Source organism: Amia ocellicauda, chromosome 6 (assembly GCF_036373705.1).
Source record: "Amia ocellicauda isolate fAmiCal2 chromosome 6, fAmiCal2.hap1, whole genome shotgun sequence".
Taxonomy (NCBI): Eukaryota; Metazoa; Chordata; class Actinopteri; order Amiiformes; family Amiidae; genus Amia; species Amia ocellicauda.
In genome coordinates this window covers 26,907,999-26,923,813 of record NC_089855.1, presented here as the reverse complement: position 1 = coordinate 26,923,813, position 15,815 = coordinate 26,907,999, and the positions used below count along the sequence as shown (strand labels likewise).

Genomic DNA, 15,815 nt, shown 5'->3' with positions numbered 1-15,815 from the left:
GTAGAGCCCTAAGTTTAGCATGACTGAAATGCAGTTTGAAAAGACAAATCATACCCTAACGATAAGATCAAGAGCCACTCATCGAAAACAGCAGGGATATCACCAAAAACGGCGATAAACCACTCAGCTACGCTACAAGCATGTCAAAGATACCTTAATATTGATTGCATCGATGAGAAAATCATCCAGTCATCGGATAAGACACAACAGTCGTATATCATTGTTGCAGCGACAAGTCTGCATGGATAAACAAAATTGATTTCAACTCGAAGTCAGGTGTCTCATTTTAAAGAAAACAAACAAACCAAAAAAACACCCCCTTTGAAGCAATCCAGAACCCACTCTGTGCCAAAACAAATCTGAAGTTTACCTCTGGGGAGATGAAAATGAACAAGATGGAAAGTTAAAGAGGTGGCTATGATGCGAGGCAGCCAGAAAGAAACACCATTCCCTGTAGTGATCCCACTGAAGGGGGAGAGGTCGATTGACAAAGAAAAGAAGAAAAGAACACCACGCTGTTTGTTGACAGGGATTAATTAATGGATTAGCTCCTGCAGAACATGCTCAGAATAAAAAGAGGTGTAATTTCCTGCGTTGTGATCGGCTCTGGGACAAAGTCTGACTTGTTTGGAAAGCATCTTGATGAACAATAGGAAGACATGTGAATCACAAGACTGATGGGAGCCGTTTTTCATTCCCTGTGACAAAATGACTTGCACGTCCCCGAGTGTTGCGATAATCTCTCAAGGTGTTCAAAATGGTGCGAGTCATCGTAGAAATAAAATAAAGAACTACAAATAGAAATAAATGGAGCTTCAACTAAAGGTTTTAGTGTTTTACTACATAAGGGGTTTTAGAACTAGAAGTCTAAGCAGCAAAATGTGTAATTAATTCATCTTTACATTTAGTCTATGAAAACATTAAAGAATATTCTCAATATTCTTAAACTGGCTCAGTGGGTTCACCAACAATAAGGAAATCAACTCTCCGATTCTTCTTCATAACTTTGCATGCAAAGTCAATTAAATGTACCAATAACAATCCAATAGCATAATAGTCTACATATTTACTGCAATTCCCCTGATTTTATTAGAAAAATGCAGACACACTGCTGTTAGTGCCACATTATATACTACAAAAGCATTAACATTAAACAGAAGGAATCATTTTTATAGATATATCTGTCAGAATCCTGGTTGTTGAACTTGTTTATGTGAAGTGGCTCGTGACATTAAAACAATGTTATCTTACATTTGAGTAGAGAACACATTAAAAACCTGCATGGTAGCAATATAATTAATATATTTGGGATTATAGGATTACAGAGTTTTATTACATTTTTTTTAAATGATGTAATTAGACTAAATGCATGAAAACAAGATACACTGCACTTTGCAGAAATGCTGAATTGACATAACATTCCATCTCAGCATGGAATAAAAAGGAAAATAAATACTCTGAATTATAGACTTTTTATCCTATAATTGTTGGTTTAGAAGGGAAAAAGGTAAAACCACATCTGCAAAAGTGGATATCCGAATACTTGGTTCCACGAAGCCACAATGTGAAACAGCAGACAGTATGTTTCAGAGGTTTAAAATGACTGACCTCTTTACTAGATGGTTATAAATGGCACAAACATGGTTTAGCAGTCTGAAGTCTGAACAGTGTGGTAGCAAACACACATGGTTCATTTAACCATAAATTAATACTATTGAATACCACTGAATGTGTGTGTTAACAGCTGAAATGTGAAACTTATAATACATGCACCAGGCACAGCCAATATGTAGTGTAAAAGGCTTTAGAACAAAATAATTTAAGGCGATGTACTGGTAGATTAAAAAAAAAAAAAAAAAAACATCTGACATTACTGGATTGTTCCTGAAATTGAAATCTCAATCTTGTCCTTTCTATTTTGACTAAAAAAGGTGACGGAAAACAGCTTTGCAATATATACCACACATCTGGCACCTTAATACATTGTCAGACTTTTCTGTTAAATGCTTTTAGCAACATGTTGTAATGTTAAATCTTTCATATGTCACACTTTTTCTGTTTAGTAACCTCGGCATGTAGCCTCCATTGTATTTTACTAAAGAGAGATTATGCCAAATATTGATATTGAACAACAATCACATCTCTTGCAAGTGAAAGACAAATAAGGGATTATTTGAATCTCTAAATGCTGTATGCAGACATTCAAATAATAATAATAAAAAACATTCAGATAACAATCAGGGAGATTTGAATTATAACTTATTCTTAATTATTTTACTTACTAACCTACTGGGATTGGAAACCTTTCCGGTCTTCAGGAGACTTAACCCACATTAAGGAAGTTACTGTAGATTTGAGTGCAGTATTTGTCTTCCAGTGAACAAATGGGCAGTGTTTCTGATTTTCTCCTCAAAAGCTCTGAGTAAATAAAATTCTATTTTGACCACAAACAGCATTATAATGAGCTTTGCTTCTCTTTCTTAACTGTCTTGTTGGAAAAGACAGTCATGTGAAATGCTAGGCAGGCTTTAGCTTTCCCAGATCTCTGACAAGATACAAAACCAGGTCAATACAATGTAGAATACAATTGTTTGATAAATCATTATCCAAAAGCAACATGTCAGATATCTAAAAGCATTTCATAGTCACACTTGAAGAAGCTCATCCGCAGACGACCACAGCGTCCTTTCATTGCATCACTCCAATTCCAGCCTTTTCTTTTTCCCATTTTGCATAAGGAATTTTAATCTCTCAAATGGGGTCAATGTGGTAACTGCAGATATGTATAGATGCCAATTAAATGAAATGACAGTACCACCCTCATTTGAAACATATGAGCTTAAAAAGAAACTTTATACACCAAAAGATATACGAAGTTGTAGCAATTTCCCATCTTATTTCCTTCAAAGCGGTCAGAACCAAGCAAGAAAATCTGAAGTATACGTTGCCGCCACTTCTGAAAAGCCTTGTGAAGGGTTAGACATTTGAGTCATTCATTCAAGTGGGAGTTTTACTGGGAGACCATTGTTCTCATGCCATTTGCTGAAGTCCCCTTACATATAAAAAGCACCAGAGTGTTCAGACATAATGACAGTGGGACTAGATGTCTCCATGTTCAGTCTGACAGTATGCGACGGCTCAGGTTTCAAAACTCCCATGTCTCGGCATCTTCCCTGCGTTCCGGGATTTGAGTATTGAGACAAGGGCTGCCTGTGTGTGGGGGGGGGAAGAAAAAAAGAAAAAGAAAAGAAAAGTGCCTGCCTTTGATATATACGCAAAACGCTATCGTTTGCTCTACTGATTTACATGAAAAACCCCAATGAAGCATTGCTGTTATAAGATGGAGCTTAACACACAACGCATAAATGCAGTTTAATTTCTTCATTTTCCAAATACCACCCAGATAGTAGCAGATTCCCTTTACTTCACCACAAGCCCCTTCTGTAATTTCACACAGCACTAGCTATAGCTGAATTCTACCTAATTTAATCTGCAGGAGGCACAATTCATTTACACCTCCCCAACTGAATTAGCACTGGAAAGCAAATGCGCGCAGGAGAACAAAAGTAACGGATAATCGCATATCGAGTGACAGAAATCTGAAGCAATTTCTAATTCGATGATATCTAAATAATCATATTTGGCAATCTAGGTGGTCACTTTGAGCAGCTGAGGGATGCCAGACTTCACTTTGCGTAGCTTGATAACACAGTGGCTGCAGTGCAATGTGTTTTTTTAAAGTCAAATCATTCTAACTCTCGTGTTAAATACATAGAGAAGTGCTAAATTTGTATGCTATGAGCCATGTGTTAGGGACTGGTTATTTATACGTCATTGGTTGGAAGTGACTGACCAGAATCAGTGTAATCTACTCCCTAACTGTTTTTATCAATTTGAATTAGTGTATGATAACCTATTAAACTCCAAATAAACGAGCAAGCAAAGGGAAGGTATCTAAATACTCTGAGCCCACACATCACTTGAGCTGACACCAATTGACAGAATCTAAAGTGTTATCATTCCCGCATTACTCGACCCAGCCCTGTGCCCACAGATGAGGTCAAGAACATTAGTTTACTCCTTGACCTTCCTACATGGTTTCTGTTCACTGTATTTTATTGTAAATTCTTCACCTCAGTTGCTGTATCTTGTACTGTATTTTCCATTTTTAAGAAAATATATAATTGTTAAACCTATCCCCACTAGGTAAGTTTTACAATAGGTACATATATATATATATATATATATATATATATATATATATATATATTTTCTTGATTATTTATAAGAAAAATGTGTTCTGGTTGTGACTCACTTAGGATAAAGGTATCAGACAAATATAAATATAGAAAAAGAAAACTACAAATAACGTGGTGCAGGCTTTGGAGAAATGTGTTCAATGGTTTTTAAGAGGAAAAAAAAACCAAATACATAGAATCTGTATTAATATTGTTGCAAATACCTCCATGAAATCAGTGGACCTTTACTGCAATTAATTTACAGTGTCAGTGAGCTAATTATGATTTGGGGATTTCAAACTGTTGTAGCCCTCACTGTGAATGAGATAGACAAACATTCAATATTTTAGTTTCTGAGAGAGAAGTTCTCTTTATTTTATTAAAAACTTCAAGCACTCAATCAAAGCTTGAATTAAAAGTTGAGCTTGCCTGCCAATCAAAATCTTCTAACATGTCATTTAATGCTGGCTTTGCGTCTGCCAGGAACCTTTTTGCATCGACATCAAGCGTTGGTTTGGGGATTATCGATTGGTCTAAATATTTTTATTTATGTATTTATTTAATGCAGTCTACACATTTATATATGCTTGAAAAAATAAATAGGTTACACAGACTAGAAAAGCATAGAGTTTTAGATAATGGTTGCAAGTTAGGGAACCTTGTTGCTGGATGCTGTAAATGTTGCATTCAGATTGAATTCATAGAACACCGTGAGTAAATTAATTAATTTGTTAATTCGCCGGACTGCCACCTACAAAGACAATTACCCACCATGCCCTAAGCCTCTAGCTCAGCATTGGCCTGGGAGGACGATGTATAAAAAGAATTGCTCTTTCACTTTGATTTCCCCTGTCAATGAGTCCTGGGTCTCTTGTTGTCTACTCTGCTGTTCAAAGTGCTGAACTTGGGCAAACTGTGCAGTGGCACTATGGTGTGGTCTAATCTCCAGTGAGAGAAAAGCTGGAACCACCACAGCAAAATGCTATCATAACACCTTGCCCCGAAGGCAATAGATTCCAACTATATACTTTTTGGTTATAAGAAAGGGATACTGAGACTTGGGGAGTTAAGAAGGTTAATGCCCCCCCTTACTGAGCGTTTTAGCTCTACTACAGCAGTGCATCAGGAGTTGAGCTGGAAGGGAATGAAAACTGTTGCCTCCAGTCCTCAGCTCCAGTTATTAGGGCACTCTGCTTTCACCCAATGCCTAAATGAGATTGAGAAGGTTAAATGGAAGGAAAGACCTTGTAGTTTCTCAAGGAGACAGCATAAAAGGGGAGTAAAAGCAAAAGAAGCATTTAAGTGATAAATTACTCACACGATAATTCAAAATCCTTCTTCACTGGAAATGCAACTTACCAAGCAGCGGAATAAATTATTACCATTGTGCATGTTCTGCAATCTGAAAGTATTTTCAGTACTGCCATTCTGCCTCACTTTCAAGAAATATATTTGACACTATTCCCATAAGGACTAAAAGGTCTCGTCTTGATGTATGCCTTCTGCAAGAGAAAGCCAAATTCTGGAGTTGAAATAACATCAATGAATATCTCTGCTGCCATGTACATTGAAAAGAGCACATTTAGAAAACTGCTACACTGTTAAAGCAACATAGCGCTGGTAAAAGCTATTAATGTTTTTTCTTTTAAATTGTTATTTCCACTTCCTTATTCCATATTCCCACAGAGAACTCTTTCATCAGGTATGATATTTATTTTTCATTTTGGCAATTAAAAATCCGAAGTGTAAACTGTGCATAATGTTTGCTCCCTGCAACAATCATGTTTCTGTCATATTGTGTTCTAATTTGTGTGTGCTGAAAAAATATAGCACTCTGAATTAACACAGGGAAGCAAAAAACAAAACATGAATTTCTCAAAGAAAGCTGCTGTTTATCTTCACTATTTACTATTTGTCTCAACATTTCAAATGCAGAGCTGTCTGGATGAGGAGGAAAAATGTCATGTAAACAAAAATCCTCAAACAGAAATAATGGATCTGCCATTCAAAGAAGTGGCATGCACAAGGAGCAAATATGTAGGTAGAAAGACAAGCCCTAAATAAAAGTAACATAACATGTCATACATTAAAATATAACAAAAGTGCTTATCACTGTCTTTCATAATGCCTAATTTTGACTACATGCACAGCAATTTGAAAGCAATTGTTCAGTAAAGGTTAATTGTAATTCATTAATTGATAAAACATAACTGACAGGATTGTATATTTTCTTCTTACAGTATTAGTTGTGTATTTGCTACTGTATTACTGTATATATCTCCTTAAAAATATATGAAATACTAAACAAAAAGGCAGAACTCACTAAATCCTAAAGATTTCCCACAGCACTATAGTTTATCCATAAGCTTTGTTCACCCAAGATCCACGTTTGTCTCCTGCACACTTTTTGTTTTGTAAATGCATAAGTGTATGAACTGCAGTACATCTGAAAAATAACATAGAAACAATGGAAGTGTTGAGAAGTTATTCAAAAGCAGAACCTGTTTAATATTTCAGCTCCAGATTGCTAGTCTGGAAGGCATAGTTTTAAACCTGTCTGTGGTAACTGAACACTCTGGAGGCTAGAACTGTAGCATTTCTAAAGTCTGTAGAAAGTTCTAAGAAGTACATTTTGTTGTTTACTAATATGAAAAGCTCTTGACATCATAAAATATAAATTTACCTTTTTACTGAGCAGTGCCTGACACCTCAGTGGAGATGCTGGCATTAGGAGACTGTTGTTGACAGGCTAAACAGGCCTGTGCATCCTCATCTTGTTTGTAGAACCAGGAAAGACAGTTTTTGAGCTGTGCTGCTATATGGATGACTTCCAAAACTATGTTTGTTTATGCATAACTAATGGTATTTTTCTCTAGCCTTTTCTTCCGTGTTTAAAAAACCAAAACAGAGCAAAGCTGCCTTTCTTCCGGAATCTTCTGTCATTCAACTCATCTCAAGTGGCTACCTAACAAGCTTATGAGTGATTTGTTTATGAGATTGTGTTAGTGTTAAACACCACTAGAGCATTGGGCAGGTAATGCGCTTGCCTTGTGAGATCAGTCAAAACCGCGGTGATGGAGAAGTTACTTGTTTACCAGCTGCTGTCCCCCAGGAATTGACTCCATTAGTGGCTGCTGCAAAGAATTCCTTTGTGTCACAAACTTAATGATCAAAACTAGAGAAAGGTCTCCCAGGAGGACTCCTGACATCAACTATCAACTGCACACTTCAGTTGCTAACCTTATCAAATAAAATAAAATGGACAAAAAATAAACACCACAAATAATAAAAGAGAGACATCAAAACAGCAAACTATATATATATATATATATATATATATATATATAGCATGGCATTATGGGAAAACCACTTATCCCAATAGGGGTTGCAGTGAAACCTGGGTTTATCTCAGACACACAGGGGGAACGGAGAGAACAGTAATGCTCCCCACCTGGATGGGACACCGATCCATTACAAGGAAACACAGAAAGGGACAATTCACAGAAGTCAATTCACCTAACTAGCGTGTCTTTGGGAGATAGGAGAAAAACAGATAATCTGGAAAAATCCATATTTTCACAGGGAGAACATGCCAACTATACATATCCTAAACATCTATACATCTATCAAACGATCTCTGTATCGATCTCTCTATTGATCTAGTCTTCAACTACATATCTATTTGATTTCATTATAGATTTAAATTCCAGTTACCATTGTCCAGTTATTCAGTCAGTGTATCTAGGCATGAGCCACAGGATTTAAGGTTTCAACCAAAAACATATATAAGCTCTGTAATTGAGATAGAACGGGCATTGTATAATTTGTTTTTGAAATGTGATTTCATGTTTATGTATAGCAAGCAGTTCTGGAATAATGTATGTTTGTTATCTTACAAAAATTACCACTGGTATTGACGAGAGTATGAACAGAATTATATATTTATCTTTCATCTTGCTGAAAATATGCACAGTGTTTTGAAGCATTTGCTGTTAAGGTGATGGGTATTCCCATAGGATTGTTTCACCATTGCACTACAGAGAAGATATTCTTGGAGTACTCAATGCAGATAGAAAGGAGCCTGTACGCCATTTTATTTTTGCATCTTAATTTATGTATTGGTCTCCAGCAATACAATATAAGTTGATTCTCTGGGTAATTATTTGCTGTGATACTGTTCAAGAAAGCCTACAGACTTGTGTTACAGAAAGAGACCATTATACAACAGTAAGATGGTATGAATCCTATTGAGTAGGATACCTGAAACAACAATATATTTGATCGTATTAAATCAAAGTCACATTTTCTGCTAATTTATGAGAAAATCCTGAGGTTCTGAAATTCTCCTCCCTTGGTTAAATCTAGGCAAGGGCAATTTAATGAAATATTTTCCTGCCATGCTCTGCTGCACATACATTATTCTACATCTAACAGCTATATGCTCTTTTGATTATATCATTTTTTGTTTTTGTTTTGTTATTTCAGAGAAAATACATTGTTTTTGTTCTTGCTTGTTTTCTTTTTTGTCTTTTGTTTTAAAGAAATGTACATTTGAAAAAACTGAGTATGCCCAGTGCATAATTAAACATACTAAAAATACATGTCTTCCAATAGGGAAGAGAATAACAAAATAAAAACTACAGGGATCAAAGTTCCACTCTCTCTCCCATTGTCTCTGTCATTCTAAGAGAATAAAAAGCATTGAGGATGAATATGCCAGTGCAAATTGCTGGAGTTAAATTGCAAGAATCAGGCAGTCAGTTTCTGGTACACTTTCATATCTGGGTTACAATATCTGCTCTACGTGACTGGACGTGTGAATCATTTTTTATGTTCAAGAAAAATGTTTTGTGGATTAAAGATGACAAGGTCCATTGCAAGAGCACTTGGAGACACAGAATATCTCATATTTAGGTTAATCACACAGTCTATTGTACAACTCTAGGTTCTTTGATTATTCTTTACATTTCTGGAAGAATGAGAAGGTGATAAACTGGAATGGCAATACTGAAATAAAAACACACTCACTGCTAATTAATTCCTGAGCCTTATGGCCTTCATACCTCATATTCAAGATTGAATGCTCACACATCAACAGAGCCTCTTGGATACGCATCTGTTTCACCAAATTATTAGCCACTTAAAGCACATATAAGGAAATAATATGTTGTTTTGTTTTTAAAGAGATGGCACAAAACAGAAAATGTACCAACAGAACACACTGATTTCAAAAAATGCATCACACCTCGATGACACATAACCTTATTAAAATAAAATTCCCACACCAAGTATGTCACTGCAGTTTAAGTTCTCCAAGACACTGCCTTACCTTAATATATCACTGCAATTATTAGCATCTGAAAGTGTGCCTCGGGATTAGAAGGCCGCTGTACTGTATCACTTTCAAATACCATCCGTGCAGCTGTTTGCGATTTACGGACCACAAGCAGTTTACCGGCATACGTCATGAAAAGAACATTTTAAAGGGGCAGGATGAAGAAATAAGCAGTGCTATCAGGACCACAAGACAAATGGCAAGGGGTGAAAGAGTAGGAACATTAGTGCTTACACTGTGTTGCATTGTCTTCCAGACAGTCCTCTGGAAAGCAGCATAAAACAGAAGAGGGAGTAATTTCATTGAAAAGGTAGGCACAGAGGTAAGCCAAAATAAAAAAAAGAGAAGATAATACAATGCATTTGACAGCACAACCAATACGAACCATTACATGTTATTTAATACACTCAGAGAACAACCCCACCCTCTTAACTGCAATGGCATCCACCCACACCTCAGTACACTCCGCAAACAAAGTCCCTTCTATCACACTTTGTGGAAATGCAATGCAAAGCCATTTTATGAATGTCATGTGGGGTTAATGTCAAATTCACTTATGAAATCTGAGTAAAAATGGGACAGAAAAAAAATCTATCTAATGCATATGGAATAATGCATACCGGCACTCTTGATTTTATCTTTTCAACTTACATATTAGACTTATTAGACGTATTCATTATAGCATAGTTTTTTGATCTTCCTAGTTCTAAATTCTAAATGAAGGCACTGTTAGAAAGGTGATGCAGCCTAGTAAAGAAACACATTATTAATAATACCAATACTACTACCAATGATAATAATAACATGGGCTGTATTACATGTACATGTGTTTTTGTGCCCTATCTTTAATCAGGAAATCAAGATCAGGAAGAAACTGATGGCCAAGACTCCAGGCTTTTTGTAATAGAAAGTAAAATAAATAGCACAGCATGAACCCAGAAGTTAAGCTGGACATTTTCAGACTGTTCATATTAAATGATGTAATTTATAGCTCTAAGATCAACCTTTTCTATTACTGAGTGCACTTATCCTGCAGCTCACAATCCTTGGAGAAACATGTCCTTCGTCTGCTTAGACAGCTGCAGTATGAACCTGGAGCTCAGATATGAAAGTGTGTTTGGCATGATTTGTGGTTTATCGATGCAGCACAGCTACTGATTTCCTGGCTTTATTAACCCTGCATTTGTGTGAGTAACAATTCGTATAGGCTTTAATAACCCTGCCTCCCTCAGTGTTAGAGTTGTTTGAACACTGAAGTCATGATTTAAATATCATGCTTGTTGTATATGATATATTGCCCTGTTTTATAATATATGAGTGTATATTATTATTTAGAAACTTAACACAATGTCAATATGCAAATAATAACAATAGTCATATCAGATGCTATAAAGTAAGAATGCTTTCAAACATATACATGTTAATATATTATATTTATAAATTAACTAAATGCAAAGTGAGTGAATAGAATAAAAATCTACATCAAACCCATATTTGGTGTGACCACCCTTTGCCTTCAAAACAGCATCAATTCTTCTAGGTACACTTACACACACTTTTTGAAGGAACTCGGCAGGTAGGTTGGCCCAAACATCTTGGAGAACTAACCACACTTCTTCTGTGGCTTTAGGTAGCCTCAGCTGCTTCTCTCTCCATGTAATCCCAAACAGACTCGATGTTGAGATCAGGGCTCTGTGGAGGACATACCATCACTTCCAGGACTCCTTGTTCTTCTTTAAGCTGAAGATAGTTCTTAATGACTGTCGCTGTATGTTTGGGGTCATTGTCATGCTGCAGAATAAATTTGGGGCCAATCAGATGCCTCCCTGATGATGGATAAGTATCTGCCTGTACTTCTCAGCATTGAGGAAACCATTCATTCTGACCAAATCCACAACTCCATTTGCAGAAATGCAGCCCCAAACTTGCAAGGAACCTCCACCATGCTTCACTGTTGCCTGCAGACACTCATTCGTGTACCGCTCTGAAGCCCTTCGGTGAACAAACTGCCTTCTGCTACAGCCAAATATTTCACATTTTGACTCATCAGTGCAGAGCACTTGCTGCCATTTTTCTGCACCCCAGTTCCTGTGTTTTCGTGCATAGTTGAGTCGCTTGGCCTTGTTGCCATGTTGGAGGTATGTCTTTTTGGCCGCAAGTCTTCCATGAAGGCCAGTTCTGACCAGACTTCTCCGGACAGTAGGTGGGTGTACCAGGGTCCCACTGTTTTCTGCCAATTCTGAGCTGGTGGCACTGCTGGACATCTTCCAATTGTGAAGGGAAGTAAGCATGATGTGTCTTTCATCTGCTGCAGTAAGTTTCCTTGGCCGACCACTGTGTCTACGGTCCTCAACGTTGCCTGTTTCTTTGTGCTTCTTCAAAAGAGCTTGGACAGCACATCTGGAAACCCCTGTCTGCCTTGAAGTTTCTGCCTGGGAGAGACCTTACTGATGTAGTATAACTACCTTGTGTCTTGTTGCTGTGCTCAGTCTTGCCATGGTGTATGACTTTTGACAGTAAACTGTCTTCAGCAGCCTCACCTTGTTAGCTGAGTTTGGCTGTTCCTCACCCAGTTTTATTCCTCCTACACAGCTGTTTCTGTTTCAGTTAATGATTGTGTTTCAACCTACATATTGAATTGATGATCACTAGCACCTGTTTGTTATAATTGTTTAATCATACACCTAACTATATGCCTAAAAAATCCTTGACTTGTGCAAGTGTACCTAGAAGAATTGATGAATTTGTGAAGGCAATTGATAATTGATAATTATAATCTATTAACGTGTATTTGTGAAAGCATTCTTACTTACTTACTTGTTTCATACCTGACTAAAACTGTTGCACAGTAATATATATATATATATATATATATATATATATATACACACAAACACACACACACACATAATATTTTCCTACAAATAGTCATGAGACTTCTGCCTATTCAGCTGAATATGCAATACTCAGTGTACATATACTTTGATCAGAGGATATCTTAGTCATCCATATATGCTTTAAATTGCCCGTGTTATTTGTTTGAAATCATTGGTTTTGTAATGCAACCCAGGGAATGAATAAACGTCTGTAAGGCTAAAGTGCCTATTAAATATTTATTGCTTAAAAAGTGCTCTGGGTAAACTCACATCTCTGGGCTTGGCTAAAAGGCTGGTAATTAGTTTCTTTTGTTCATTTAATAAGTTGTGAAAGAAAGAAAAAACAAAAGTGCAAAAAAACAACAACAACCACATTCTACATTGGGGGAGAGAGGAGATAATGCTTTTCCCCTTTTAAACAGCCACAAAAAAAGGAATGATGTAATGAGGTTGATATGCAGAGGTGAATATTAGAGCTTGAACGGTAATGCCTCTTCAGATGTGAGCTTCCTTCTGTTCTCAGTATGAAGGACCAACAATTTGATCAAATACTGAAATCGAAGACCCAAGTGTGACCAATAGACGTGTACAAAGAATGTATTTAACAGCTCTGGAAGGTTAAGTCTGCAAAACACAGGCTCTCTTTAATCAAGAGAGAATTATTGTCAAGCAATGCAAGGCAAGAGTACCTGGAATCTAATCCTATTTACAGTGACATTATATGATTTAAAATGGTTCAAAGCCACATTCATGCCCTTTTACTTACCAGTCTGTCAAGGCTCGTCCCAGCAGCGGTGGTGGGCCTTTCTTCAGGATTGTAAGGCCTGAAGCGGGGGTTGAAAACATCTGATATGCCTCTGGTAGATCTGCCCATGCCAATTGGTTTGGGCTGCCCACATCCTTGAAAAACCTGTAATTACCAATATCAATACATCAAATTATATAATATACAGTTAAGGGTCGAATTAACCATATAACCCAAGATTACTGTGGTCCACTGACATCACCAGGAACAGTAAATAAAATAAATGTATCCATAAGTAAATGTTCAAATTTCTCATAATGGTATGCAGTACTCTCGGTTGGAGTCTGTTATACATTATTGTGGTGCTTCTCACATGTATTTCATAGGGTGTTGGCCCATTCTTGGCTTTAATGTTTGCTTAGGTGCTAGAAGAAACTTTCCAACACATTTTGATTCATGACTTGAGGAACTGTGTGTCAATCCTCCAGCTGCCAAGTTTCTAGTGCTGCAAGGATGGGTCTCTTCCTGATAAGCCTTTATAGTTCATCCCAGAGGTACCCTATGGGATTGATGTAAAAAATCTACAGCATGATTTGATATAGCGATTTTCTTTGAACCACTGGCATACACTCCCAGCTTTGGGACATTACGTGTTATTGCATCGGTGGATTCATACGTTCAATTCATCAATGGAGACCAGAATATCACAGTATGTCCTCTATGTACATGTGTGATTCCAATGAAGCTTAATTGATGAAAGCTGGGCATCAGTACTGAGTGAACTCGATTTTTTCTATGTACAATCTACATAAAATGAGTAGGAGAAGGACTGCCAGTTTAGGTTTCTCTAAATCCAAGAGGAATAGGTTAGCTGCATATATAAGCATACATTTGACAAATCTTTCTAACCCGCTGGAAGTTAAGTATGCAGGGAAAATTAGATTCTAAAATTCAAACAGCAATAAAGATAATAGCTGAAATCAAAGAAAGCGTGTTCCATATGTGTTGACATTTTGAGGTATCACTATAGCATAAATACAGCGAAAAAATAAGCCTCTATTACTCTTGCAGTTTTTTGGTGTGAAACAGTGGCTGTCACTTAGAACACTGATTAGATCTCATTCTTCTTCAGCGTATGCATCTCCGTATTTGGCTGTGCCGCTGACACAGCACCTTTTGATCTTATTCTAAACACAGACTACATTCTCTTTAGAGAGATGATGCCCATATTAGAATCTGCCTTTAGAGAAAGAGGAAATCAGCATAATAAATTGATATGCAAAAAATCATGGACATCCACCAGCCAATGTTAAAAGACAAAATAAATACAAATCAAAATTATTTTCATTTCAGAAGTGATTACGCAATCAACAGTGCTTGCTGTCAACATAAGGAAGATACTGTGCCTTCTCCAACATTACATATCCTTTAACAAATCTTTGGAAAACAGAACAAATATGGATCCAGTTTCTAATATGCAATAGCTATCGTGTTGACTTGACTGATTAAAAATGTCAGGAGCATGTTTATCAATTTAAGAAAAGCTCTGAAATACAACATATTACTCCGGGAGTATTTTAATTTTGGTGGGAAACTCCTTTGCATTAGATAGGATCAATCATTAATTTCCTGTGTGCAGTGGCATTTTGAAATAAGATAAGACTGCATAGAGAATCTCAGCCTTCTTATCGCTAACTACAGCTGATTGAAATTACATTAATACCTTGATTTCACCCACCAGTACATTTTCTTTAAAGAAGAAAATAACAATTATTTAACTTTTAAGTTACTCTTAAGTTACTTGCACAGTTTCACCTTCACAGTAGGCATTTTGGAAGCACTAACTGTTCAGTTTTTATACATATGATGTGAATATATGTTGGACTTTTTAACATTACCATTCCCTCCCACAATCAATTAAGTTGTCCTACATATATATGACTGGGGTGTTCATTCTTGTTTGTATGCTTTCACTAAAGAATGAATGAATAATAATACAATATATTCTTGCATTTATGCTTTCCATATACATAATATGTTTCAAGACAGTTTACAAAGTCAAGTAACCTAATTATAAGCCTTTATAAAATACAAGGTGAACAACAGCAAGATGGAAATGTTATGTTTGTCTCTGCAGAAACAGTACTAAAGTGTGGGATCAAATCTGTAAAAAACAGACAGCAAACATAGCTGAACACCATGGTTATACACTAAGCAGGCTAGAAAAGTAGATAATAAATAGTAAATAGATGGAAGTGCACGTCCAGCCTGGAATGTAGAGTAAAATCTTCATAAAGTACTTTAATCTTTGATCTACAGGGAACTCAATGAGACTTGACAAAACAGAGTTGTGCGATGTTTGATTTTAGTACATGTCAAGATTCTGACTATGGCATTTTGAAGCTGCTGAAGCTCAGCTAAAGAGCTTTCTGTAAGATCAGTTAAAGAAGCAATGCAATAATAAAAATGTAACAAAAGCAAGCATTCAACTTTCTGCTGGAAGTGTCCAGGTAAGAACAAATATAAACAATTCCTGAGATCCAAATTGACATCTTACACACGAAGAACATGCACGTCAAAGTGCAGTTGCGGATCAAAAGAAACACTTCAGTTCCTTACAA

General features: G+C 36.5%; 1 protein-coding gene across 1 annotated transcript in view; it reads right to left on the bottom strand.

The window, feature by feature from the left end:
* Positions 1-15,815, bottom strand: part of gpc6a (glypican 6a) — a 278,856-nt gene that overhangs the window by 27,554 nt on the left and 235,487 nt on the right. Inside the window, exon 6 of the mRNA XM_066706695.1 lies at positions 13,216-13,359. Coding sequence (XP_066562792.1) covers positions 13,216-13,359 — 144 coding nt within the window. The remainder of the gene's footprint in view (positions 1-13,215; positions 13,360-15,815) is intronic.